General features: G+C 35.1%; 2 protein-coding genes across 2 annotated transcripts in view; both read right to left on the reverse strand.

Moving 5' to 3' along the window:
• Positions 1-13,267, reverse strand: part of phpt1 (phosphohistidine phosphatase 1) — a 207,046-nt gene that overhangs the window by 64,029 nt on the left and 129,750 nt on the right. The gene's annotated exons all lie outside the window — the stretch shown is intronic.
• The window catches only part of arrdc1b (arrestin domain containing 1b), a 66,561-nt gene that overhangs the window by 20,005 nt on the left and 33,289 nt on the right, over positions 1-13,267 (reverse strand). Inside the window, exon 2 of the mRNA XM_079581281.1 lies at positions 9,090-9,200. Within this exon, the coding sequence (XP_079437407.1) occupies positions 9,090-9,200 (111 nt within the window). The remainder of the gene's footprint in view (positions 1-9,089; positions 9,201-13,267) is intronic.

A 13,267-nucleotide genomic window follows, 5' to 3' on the forward strand; every position in this document is an offset into this window, starting at 1 on the left:
ATTTTTTTGTCATTTTTTTTGTCACATTTTTTTCAATATCTTGAAAAATTTCTTTCTCTCAATAACCGTTTTCTTTTCTTCTGAGGCTTTTTGAACTCCTGATTATGTTGAGGCGTCTGCATTAAAACACTGTTGAAAACTCATAATAAATGCAGCAAAGCAAACCCTAATAAGTGTACTTTAAAAAAAAAAAGAAGAAGAAAGAAGAAAAGAACGTGTCTGCGCCTTTGAAGATGATAATAAAGGCTAATTAAATCCCAGACACGTCCCGGCAGATTAGACTCGACTTCTCTCTGAAGAGGACGGGGCTGTGGGCGGCTTTGTTTACCTCCACAGGGCAAAGCACCGACTCCCTCCTTTAGCAAACACTGTGGACGTAACACATGGGACAAGGCACGTTTTCAACATGAGGACCACGACACAAACAGCTGCAAATACTTAATGCGAGGGATGCACCGATACCACGTTTTCTAAAACTGATACGAGCACTTTGATTTAAGTACTCGCCGACACCGAATACCGATGCGAGAACAAGGCATTTTCTTCATCATGCTGACTTTTTCACAGCAGATTGGTTTGTAATTTGTTACTTACCGTGAATTCTCTAATACTGGCCTGTGTTCCATTAGAGGCCGGGTCTCTGACAGAGGCCGAATTAAAGCCGGTCTCTAAAACAGGCCGGGGCTTTTATTAGAAACTATAGCGGTAGAAATATTCCCCATGTTAGGAATTTGTCTCATACTGGTGTAAATGAAAACTCACGTGCAGGAAGTAACAAACTGAACCCGGGCCGAGGGGGGACGCTGCGGAGGAGCTGATCCGAGCGTAACACAGATTTAGCCACTTTTCAAACCTCCTGTGACGATATTTGGAAACAGGGCAACAAATGTTGTGTGACCCTCCAGGGTTTTAATAAAGTCTCCATCGCGTCTTCAAAGCACGTCCAGCTGCTCCGTGTGCAGGTCAGTCCCACGCCTCAAAATAACTCCTCCCATCAGCGCGAGCGTCTCGTCTTCTCTCGGGTCAGTCTCATGATCGATCACAAACACAAACGCTCCGTCTAAACTCGCCTTTTACACGAGATAACAACAAATAATCCGGTCTGTGGTAAAAACGAAACAGAAACCTGCAGTGACACTGATGTCAAAGCTCCGCTAACAGCAACGAAACACTTCCTGTTGTCCCGACAAAATAAAAGGCGTCAATGTTCCAGCCGCTGGGAGAGGGTTTGAAATGTTCATTAATAAATGAACCTAATATTTTAGGTGCAAATGGACACAAATCTCCTTTTTCTTCGTTTTCCTGGTCATCCGTTTTGCTCAAATAGAAATAAAGGCCTGTCTCTAATTGTGGCCTGGTTCCAATAAAGGCCTGGTCCTGGATGCCCTTGAGTAAATAAAGGCCCCGGACTATATGAGAGCATTTACGGTAATTCATTTACATTTCCTCAAATAAAGAAGCCGACAAGTTATATCAGAATCGAACTGATGGACATGCAGCATCTCTTAAATCTGGATTTTCTGAGGACTTTCTAGTCGCTGGGTTAGTTTTTCATCTGAATAAATCCCTGGGCGTAAAACGGCGAAAGAATCGGCAAAACTGTTAGCCGCGAGTTAGCGGCTAGTTAGCAACATTAGCAACATTAGCCTGTATGTTGTAAACACTGCAGACGCTGCAGTGCTAACAACATTTAGCTCTGGTTAAATCCAGCTCAGACTCTGGTTTAGGGAGTGTCGTCTGTAATAAAGTCAGATCCAGTGTTAATTTTGACAAGATATTTTTATTTAGTTTTAGTCTTTTGACTAAAATGTAATGTAATTTTAGTCGAGTTTTAGTCAAAAAAATATCTTCAATTTTAGTCTAGTTTTAGTCGACTAAAACTGCATGTCAATTTAGTCGACTAAAACTAGACTAATTTAATCGACTTATATTTATAATATTCATTCTAATCATGTTTAATCTTGTTCCTCTGCTTCATGTTTCTGCTCCACATGAATAAAGCTCAGAGCTGCTCCTTTGGCCGAGAATTTACATGATCTGAGGCTCTTTCAGACATAGAAGTTTGGATGATTTTAGTCTCTCCTTTTCATTTTTATTTAGTCTTATTTTAGTCGACTAAAATATCTGGACCTTTTAGTCACAGTTTTAGTCTCATGAGAAACTTTTAATTTAGTTTTAGTCCAATTTTAGTCGTCAAAAATATCACTTTGACTGAAATTAAGACTAAATATTTTAGTCGACGAAATTAACACCGCAGTGAAGTGACAGTTTTCCTCCCTGAAAGTTGTGAAACCTGGTTTAAACTCAGTCCCTGTGACGAATGTTGATGTTGTAAATGCATTGGGAAAGTTTGAGATGGACCAGAAAATAACAATTTGACATTTGAGTGACCCTGTTTCTTTGTACAACCAGGAAAGTGACTCGGTTTATAGATGATACATATGAAAAGAAAAGCTCTTCTATGAAATACTGTACGTTAAGATCATTGGTTCTCGATGATAAATCATTTTTGTAAAGGTGTATATATGATTTAGCATCTGTATCATATAGGGCTGCTCGATTATTGAAAAAATAATAATCACGATTATTTTTGTCATAATTGAAATCACGATTATTCAAACGATTATTTGTTGCCTTTAAAAAAATCCAGCAAAAAAATGACAAAAATCCATCAAAAAAGTGACAAAAATCCAGCAAAGAAAAGACAAAAATCCATCAAAAAAGTGACAAAAATCCATTAAAAAAATTACAAAAATCCATCAAAAAAGTGACAAAAATCCATTAAAAAAAAGACAAAAATACATCAAAAAAGTGACAAAAATCCAGCAGAAAAAGACAAAAATCCATTACAAAAATTACAAAAATCCATCAAAAAAGTGACAAAAATCCATTAAAAAAATTGCAAAAATCCAGCAGAAAAAGACAAAAATCCATTAAAAAAATGACAAAAATTCATCAAAAAAGTGACAAAAATCCAGCAAAAAAAGACAAAAATCCAGCAGAAAAGTGACAAAAATCCAGCAGAAAAGTGACAAAAATCCAGCAGAAAAAGACAAAAATCCATTAAATAAATTACAAAAATCCATCAAAAAAGTGACAAAAATCCATTAAAAAAATTGCAAAAATCCAGCAGAAAAAGACAAAAATCCCAAAATTAGAAAAAATAAAATAAAAAATAAAAAATGAAAAAAAAATAAAAAATGAAAAAAATTGATAATCGATTTTTTGCGATTATGCTAATTTTGTAATCGTTTACTGTTGTAATCGAAATTGTAATCGAATGTCGATTAATTGCACAGCCCTAGTATCATAAGTAAACTGGTAAACTGTGGTCTGTTTTTCTTACATAAACTTATATCTGGAAACATGGTGGATCGTGGTACTCGTACACTCTGAGCTCTGTGGGCTGTGGGCAGGTGTGGCACACTTTCTCTCATTGTTTCCCGGTGTAGATTTCCACCGCTCTGGTTTCGCTCGGCTCCACAGGGCGGGGGCATCGACTTTAACCTGGTTTAGCACTGCCATGACAGGATGTGATTACTGAGCACAAAACAGCAGAGATAGTGAAGCTAACTACACGGACCATAAGACAGTCGAGCATGATTATCTTTGTGGCAAACAGCTGTTTTTTTCGGAGAGAGCTCCCTCCCTCCGCTTTCAGCCCCGCCCCCACACATAGCACATTAGCGTCAGGCAACAAAGTGGGGAAATGACAGAGATGATGTGCGGTTCTCTCATGAGGAAGTGCACAGGCAGAAGCATTACAGGCAGGGCTTCTGCAAACTGGATGAGCTGCATTGAATGAGATGAACCTTTAAGATGAACCCAAATGAAACGAGCACACTTTCTCCAGTTTGGCCCAAATCTAAAGGCGTAAAGCTCTAAACATACAATGCAGTGACAAAAAAGCGACAGAATTTCATTAAGAGCCACAAAAGAGTAACAAAAAAGCCATAAAAAGTGAGATTTAAGTCTTTGTGTAATGAAAAAAACTTAATTCCAACAGGCAATAAATCTCTTTTTTTGGGAGGGAGGAAATAATGACATTAGTGTTTACAATAAATTAAACAAACGGAGCATAAAACATTGCCTTTAAGAGTTTAACATTTGTTGTACACAAGTGTTTTTTATTTTATGCTATTTTATTTTTTGTTCTATTGTATGTTTTATTCTATTTTTATTTTATTCAATTTTATTGTATTTTAATTTTATTCTATATTTATTTTATTTTATTCCATTTAATTTTCATTTTACTTTATTCCATTTTATTCTATTTTATTGTTTTGTTCCATTGCATTTTTTGTTTTAGTCCATTTTATTTCATTCTTTTTTGTTTTATTCCATTTCATTTCATTTCCTTTTGCTCTATTCTATTCTATTCTATTCTATTCTATTCTATTCTATTCTATTCTATTCTATTCTATTCTATTCTATCATCAGTAATTCAGTAAGTCTCTGAGTAAATTTGGCAAAGCTTTCTAGCTATAAACATACAATACAGTGACAAAAAAGCGACAGAATTTCATTAAGAGCCACAAAAGAGTGACAAAAAAGCGATGAAAAAAAAAAGTTTAAAAAGTGAGATCAAGGCCTTTGTGTAATGAAAAAAAACAGGCAATAAATCTCTTTTTTTTGGGAGGGGGAAATAGTGAAATTAGTTTTTAAAATAAATTAAACAAACGGAGCATAAAACATTGCCTTTATAAGAGTAACATTTGTTGTACACAAGTGTTTTTGTTTTGTTCTATTGTATTTTTTATTATATTTTATTCTATTTTTATTTTATTTTATTTTATTCGATTTTATTTTATTCAATTTATTTTTCATTTTACTTTATTCTATTTTATTTTGTTTTGTTCTATTGTATTTTTTATTTTATTCTATATTTTATTTTATTTTATTCCATTTTTTTCTATTTTATTTTATTCTATTGTATTCCATTCTATTCTATATGTATTTTATTTTATTCCATTTAATTTTCATTTTACTTTATTCCATTTCATTCTATTTTATTTTTATTTTGTTAAATTGTATTTTATTTTATTCCATTTTATTTTATTCCATTTTATTTTATTCTATTTTATTGTATTCCAATCTACTCTATATTTATTTTATTTTATTCCATTTAATTCTATTTTATTTTATTTTTATTTTATTAAATTGTATTTTATTTTATTCCATTTTATTTTATTTTGTTTTATTTTGTTTCGCTCTGTATTGTATTGTATTGTATTGTATTGTATTCTACTCTACTCTACTCTACTCTACTCTACTCCATCATCAGTAATTCTTCAGTAAGTCTCTGGGTAAATTTGGCAAAGCTTTCTCATTTTCCAGAGCTCCTTTACAACAAAACGCCCCATAAAATAGAAAACAAAACTGTTGGGCTCTAAAGTAAAAAACAAATAAAGCGTCCTGGGACACATGTAAGATGGTTTGAATCTGAGCGCTTCGATCCTCCGGGACATGTTTAAAAACTGACCACACTGACCCCCTGAGCTCCTCCTGTAATTGAAATGTGTGAAAGTGTCTCCTCTGAGCTGGTGTTGGTTAAAGCGGCTCTGCCTCCTGGATCACTGACCTCGATGAGCAACATTATCCACCATTATCTCTGCATGTTTCACACTCGCTGCACATTTCAGGAGGAACAAACGTGGGCTCTGAACCTCACGGAGCAAAACGGAAAAAGGAGAAAATCGCAGAACAGAAGGTCAAAAAAAAAACAGCAAGGTTTTTTAGTTTGACAGAGATCGACACCTGAACCGAGCACATTTTCTCCAGTTTGGCTTTACCCCAGTCCAAAAGCTTCTGGGAAAAAGGTGTGAAAATAGCAACAAAACTGAGACGAAAACTATGATGGAAATGTGACAAAAAAGTGACAAAATGTGACAAAAAATGACAAAAAATTGATTAAAAAATGGACGAAAAAATGACAAAAATGTGACAAAAAATGACAAAAATTTAATTACAAAAATGACAAAAAAAATGACAAAAATTTAATTAAAAAAAAGACAAAAAAATGACAAAAGTTTGATAAAAATTGGACGAAAAAAATGACAAAATGTAACAAAAAAATAACAAAAAATGTGACAAAAATGTGATAAAAAATTGACCAAAAAAAATGACAAAAATGTGACAAATGACAAAAAATTTGATTAAAAAATGGACGAAAAAATGACAAAAATGTGACAAAAAATGACAAAAATTTAATTTAAAAAATGACAAAAATGTGATAAAAAATGACCAAAAAATGACAAAAAATTAATTAAAAAAATGACTAAAAAATGACAAAAATGTGACAAAAAATAACCAAAAAAAATGACAAAAAAATGACAAAAATGTAATTTAAAAAATTACAAAAATATTACAAAAATGTGATAAAAATTTGACGAAAAAAATGACAAAATGTGACAAAAAATAACAAAAATGTGATAAAAAAAATTGACAACAAAATGACAAAAAATTTGATTAAAAAATGGACGAAAAAAATGACAAAAATGTGACAAAAAATGACAAAAATTTAATTTAAAAAAATGACAAAAATGTGATAAAAAATGACCAAAAAATGACCAAAAAATGACTAAAAAGTTACAAAAATGAGTTGAATACCCAACAAAAAAATGACAAAAAAATGTGATGACGTGAGGAAAAAGATCCTCTCTGTTCTGGCGGGAGTTAAGAGGTTAAACAAAGGGCGATGTTCCGAATGCTGTTCACCAAAGCTCTTCAATATAACTCTAAATAGGACATGATGCTCGTTAATGTGGCAAACGGCGGCCATCTTGTGACTGGCCTTTGAGGCTAATGCTAATAACAAGTCATACAAAATGTTGATAAAACGTCAGAGTTTGAGATAGATTCAACCTTAAAAACAAACATCACGACAAGAGAATTTCCACCATGAGCGACACAGGAGTAACGGTCTGGTATTAAAGCTGACTTTGAACTTTGAACCCTTTTATCCTCATACAGTTCGAAAAGCCAGCAGTGATTTCCGACAGGCCCCCCCCCCTCACCTTGAGAGGCCGTGTTCCCCGGACTGTTCCCATAAAGCTAATGAGGTGAGAGGCGTGGGCCGTAGATCACCCTGTCACCGGACGGGACGGGACGGGATGTTTTAACAGCTCAATAACACAAGAGAAACGGGCGGCGTGTGGAGAGAGGACACTTCAGGGAATGACTGACCAGTGAAGTGACGAGGTGAGAGACTGGCTTGGAAAAAAACAACAATTGGGAGACTTTAATTTTAGCTTTAACGCTGAGAAGCAAAGAGGCCAGATCTGAGATAATTATCCTTATTTTAACCTCTTAACTCCCGCCTGAACCGAGAGCATTTTCTCCAGTTCAGTTTTACCCAAATCCTGTAGGCCAGTGTAACGCCTCATTTGAAAGATAAGATCTACAAAACTCGTCTAAATGGATCTTTTTCCTCACGTCATCACTTTTTTTTCCCCATCTTTTTTTGGGGGCATATTCAACTCATTTTTTAACTTTTTTGTCATTTTTTTGTAAATCATTTTTTTGTCAATTGTTTTTGTTATTTTTTGTCATTTTTTTGTCATTTTTTTTTGTTATTTTTTTGTCATTTTTTTGTCATTTTTTGTCATTTTTTGTCATTTTTTAGTCAATTTTTTTGTTATTTTTTTGTCATTTTTTGGTCATTTTTTGTCACTTTTTTGTCACTTTTTGTCATTTTTTCGTTAATTTTTTCGTTAATTTTTTATCATTTTTTTTTTCATTTTTTGTTACATTTTGTGTCATATTTTTGTAATTTTTTGTCAATTTTTTATCACATTTTTGTCATATTTTTGTAATTTTTTGTCAATTTTTTATCACATTTTTGTAATTTTTTTTGTCATATTTTGTAACATTTTTGTCATTTTTTGGGTCATTTTTTGTCACATTTTTGTCATTTTTTTGTCAATTTCTTGTTTTTGTTTTTTTGTGACATTTTTGCCACTTTTTCATCCATTTTTCGTCACTTTTTTGTCAATGTTTTCTCACTTTTTTGTCACATTTCCGTCATTGTTTTCGTCTCAGTTTTGTTGCTTTTTCCCAGAAGCTTTTGGACTGGGCTAAAGCCAAACTGGAGAAAATGTGCTCGGTTCAGGTGGGAGTTAAGGGGTTAACCGAGCGAATATTCCCCCGTTCGGCTTTTTATGATTATTTTTTTGACTGGTATCATCAGCAAAAAGAACGGGAAAGGTGATCATAGAAACCGAAGCAAAATCATTAATATAAATAATAAATAATGATGGTCCCAAAATGTAACCTTGTGGCACACCATGCTCCACGGAATTCCTTTTAGATTCATATTTTTTTATACCGGGCTTTACCCAAATCTTAACCCCTTAACTCCCACCTGAACGGATCCCATTTTCTCCAGTTTGGCTTTACCCTAATCAAAAAGCTTCTTGGGAAAAAACACAAAAATAACCACAAAAATGAGAAGAAAACAAGGATGTAAACGCAACAAAAATGTGACAAAAACTCAACAAAAATGTGACAAAAATTCAACAAAAAAAAGACAAAAATTCAACAACAAAAAAGGCAAAAATTCAACAAAAAAAATGACACAAATTCAACAAAAAGTGACAAAAATTCAACAAAAAAGACAAAAATTCAACAAAAAGTGACAAAAATTCAACAAAAAAAAATCAAAAATTCAACAAAAAAATGACAAAAAATCTACAAAAAAATGACAAAAATTCAACAAAAAAATGACAAAAAATCTACAAAAAAGGGACAAAAACTCAACAAAAAGTGACAAAAATTCAACAAAAATGTCACAAAAATGAAAAAAAAAAAGAAAGAAAAAAAAAACATACAAAAGGTGACACAACACAGCAACAACGCGAGGAAAAAGATCAGTTTTGTGGGTCTTAGCTTTCAAATGACGTGTTACACAGCCAAAAGAGGACAGAATGCATTTGGTTTTAAGAGGTTAAAGCTTCTCGACCGGACAGCAACAATGTAACGCCTCATTTGAAAGCCAAGACCTACAAAAGCGATGGCAACTTTTTGTCACGTCGCCACATTTTGTCATATTTTTGTTGCTTTTCCCGCACATTTTTACGTTGGAAACTCACCTTTGTCGGCCACAGACAGGGTGCTGTTGAAGTACTGCTCCTCCACGGCCCAGGACGCGTCGTTCATCTTGTTGGAGATCCCACAGGAGCCCTGGCAGTTCACTTTAATCGCTGCAAAGACGAGAGAAATCTTTCAGTACTGGTTTAGAGTCTTGTTGCCTGGTCGTCTCATTGTTTATCACAGCCCCACCAGGGGGCGCTGTGGCTCGATGTTGTTGCATCAACATCAACCTCCTATTTCTTCTGCTGTGATGAGTTTTCTCAGCAGTGGGTCAGGGGTTGGTTGTCCAGTAAATTTAGTGGTTTTGTTCATGTGTTTTTATCGTCATACTAATTCTGTCATCAGCTTCGGTTGAGCAGATGTTTCTTCAGTGGGTGAAGAGCTGTGGAAGAGGACTTTGGTTATTGAGAAGTATAAAGCTGGGTTAGGTTTAAAAACATCTCTCAAAGTTACAGTTAAATCCACCATCCAGGAATAGAAAGAGTCTGACGTCACTGCAAACCTACCAAGACCCGGCCGTCCTCCTAAACTTATTGACCGAACAAGGACAGCACTGACCACAGCTGTTACCAAGAAGCCTGTGGTGACCCTGGATGAACTGCAGAGAGACACAGCTCAGGTGGGGGAAACTGTCCACAGAACTACTATTAGTCGTACACTGCACGAATATGGCCTTTTTGAAGAAGCCTGCCTCTATGTGGCTTCTGGCCCCCAGGCCTTTATTGGAACCAGGCCACAATTAGAGACAGGCCTTTATTTCTATTTGAGCAAAACGGACGACCAGGAAAACGAAGAAAAGCGAGATTTGTGTCCATTTGCACCTAAAATATTAGGTTCATTTATTAACTAACATTTCAAACCCTCTCCCAGCGGCTGGAACATTGACGCCTTTTATTTTGTCGGGACAACAGGAAGTGTTTCGTTGCTGTTAGCGGAGCTTTGACATCAGTGTCACTGCAGGTTTCTGTTTCGTTTTTACCGCGGACCGGATTATTTGTTGTTATCTTGTGTAAAAGTTGAGTTTAGACGGAGCGTTTGTGTTTGTGATCGATCATGAGACTGACCCGAGAGAAGACGAGACGCTCGCGCTGATGGGAGGAGTTATTTTGAGGCGTGGGACTGACCTGCACACGGAGCAGCTGGACGTGCTTTGAAGACGCGATGGAGACTTTATTAAAACCCTGGAGGGTCACACAACATTTGCCCTGTTTCCAAATATGGTCACAGGAGGTTTGAAAAGTGGCTAAATCTGTGTCAAAGTTACGCTCGGATCAGCTCCTCCGCAGCGTTCCCCTCGGCCCGGGTTCCCGTTTGTTTACTTCCTACACATTTACACCAGTATGAGACAAATTCCTAACATGGGGAATATTTCTACCGCTATAGTTTCTAATAAAAGCCCCGGCCTGTTTTAGAAACCGGCTTTAATTTGCCTCCGCCAGCCGCGAACCCGGCCTCTGTCAGAGACCCGGCCGCTAATGGAATACAGGCCAGGATTATATACATAATAACATTTTGTATTCATATTGTACAGTTTTTACACAACAACCACCAAAGCATCTTCCCCCACTCTCCCCGACTTTAGCAGGCATTTGATCTCTTATTTGTAATAATATTTATCAAATTCATCTACCCCTGGTGCACAGCCTGTTCTACAGCAGACACAATCGCCGCTGCCGTTCACCTAATGATGAGTTTCACACCTCACAGACGCCCACAGAGTCATCACAAACACACTTCCCTCAGACACACTCTCCCCCTGGAACCTGCCCCCCCCCGTTACAGACACCGCCCGCCTGCTGCTGGGTTTATAATGCACCCTTAATGCGATTCCAGCTCCGGCGCCCTCCACGAGACGGGCCGCACAGATAAAAGATGCATTTGGAGATGCCGTAATTGCTTCTGTCAGTCAGCGGCATCAGCTTCTCAGTATTGGCAGGGTATAAATAGCCGCTAACAGCCAATGGTCGTTTCAGCGTCTCATTTGCATGACTGGCGGATCATTTCTTTCTATAGTTTTGACTCAAAAATGAGAAAACAAAGCGTTGTTCTCGGTGTGGGCAGATGGTGGGAGTTTGTCCAGGACCAGCTCATTCCCAAGACAACGATTAAAACGAGCCAGACACAATACATGCTTTTCCGATTCTTCACAAAGACCAGGGAGGATTTCTACGGATTTTATAAACAAGGAAGTTAATGGTTTTACAAAAGAAGAGTGGAAACTACTTAATGGTGCATTATGGAGCTTTAACCCCTTAAGTCCCACCTGAACCGAGCACATTTTCTCCAGTTTGGCTTTACCCCAGTCCAAAAGCTTCTGGAAAAAAGCAACAAAACTGAGACGAAAACAATGATGGAAATGTGACAAAAAAGTGATGAAAAATGTGTGAAAAAGCGGCAAAAATGTCACTAGAAATGGACAAAAAATTGACGAAAAAATGACAAAAATGTGACAAAAAAATTACAAAAAATGTGACAAAAAAATTACAAAAATATGACAAAAAAGTGACGAAAATGTGACAAAAAATTACAAAAAGTGATAAAAAATGACAAAAAAATGACAAAAAAATTACAAAAATATGACAAAAATTTGATTTAAAAAAAAAAATGACAAAAATGACAAAAAAATTGACAAAAAAATGACAAAAAATTGATAAAAAATTGACAAAAAATTGATTTAAGAAAAGACAAAAAATGACAAAAATGTGACAAAAAAATTACAAAAATTGGATAAAAAAGTGGATGAAAAAATGACAAAAATGTGACACAAAATAAATAAAAAAATGACAAAAAATGACAAAAATGTGATAAACAATTTACCAAAAAAATGACAAAAATGGATGAAAAATTGACAAAAATATGACAAAAAAATTACTAAAATATGCGATAAATGTGATAAAAAATGTGACAAAAAATTACAAAAAGTGATAAAAATTTGACAAAACAAAATACAAAAAATTGACAAAAAAATGCGACAAAAATGTGATAAAAAATGACCAAAAATGACCAAAATTTGATTTAAAAAAAAATGACCAAAAATGGATGGAAAAAATGACAAAAAAATGACAAAAATGGATGGAAAAAATGACAAAAAAATGACAAAAATTTGATAAAAAATTGACAAAAAATGGATTCAAGAAAAGACAAAAAATGATAAAAATGTGACAAAAAAATTACAAAAAATGGATAAAAAAGTGGATGAAAAAATGGCAAAAATGTGACACAAAATAAATAAAAAATTGACAAAAAAATGACAAAATTATGACAAAAAATGACAAAAATGTGATAAACAATTGACAAAAAAAATGACAAAAATGGATGAAAAATTGACAAAAATATGACAAAAAATGACAAAAAATTGACAAAAAAAATGACCAAAAACTTACAAAAACGAGTTGAATACCCAACAAAAAAATGATGGAGAAAAAATGTGATGACGTGAGGAAAAAGATCCTCTCGGTTCAGGCGGGAGTTAAGAGGTTAATGAGTTTACCTTTAAGCCTCGTATGCCTGATATGAACCCGCCCCACAGTGCACAAACAACACCCCCTGGAACTCCCCCATCTCCAACATACTGTACAAAACGTCTACTCCTAGTCGTGCCGCCGTGTGTGTGTGTGTGTGTGTGTGTGTGTGTGTGTGTGTGTGTGTGTGTGTGTGTGTGTGTGTGGTGTGTGGGAGGGGTGGGGTCAGAGCCAGCAGAGCCTCAGCAGTGCAGCCATCTGCCACTGAAGCTGCGAGTGGGAGAGAGACAGTCAGTGGTCTCACACAGTCTGGACTATGAGACTTTCACCGGGGGAAGTGTTTTACTGTAGGATTTAACCTCTTACCACCCGACTAAACCTGCATTCTGTCCTCTTTGGCTATAGGCCTGTGTAACAACTCATTTGAAAGCTAAGACCCACAAAACTGATCTTTTTCCTCGCGTTGTTGCTGTGTTGTGTCACCTTTTGTATGTTTTTTTTTCTTTCTTTTTTCTCATTTCTGTTGAGTTATTGTCACATTTTTGTTGAATTTTTGTTGAATTTTTGTTGAATTTTTGTCAATTTTTTGTCAAATTTTTGTTAAATTTTTGTTGAATTTTTGTCAGATTTTTGTCACTTTTTTGTTGAATTTTTGTTGAATTTTTGTCACATTTTTGTTGAATTTTTGTTGAATTTTTGTCACTTTTTTGTTGAAT

The sequence above is a fragment of the Gobius niger genome (genome assembly GCF_951799975.1).
Source record: "Gobius niger genome assembly, chromosome: 22".
Lineage (NCBI taxonomy): Eukaryota > Metazoa > Chordata > Actinopteri > Gobiiformes > Gobiidae > Gobius > Gobius niger.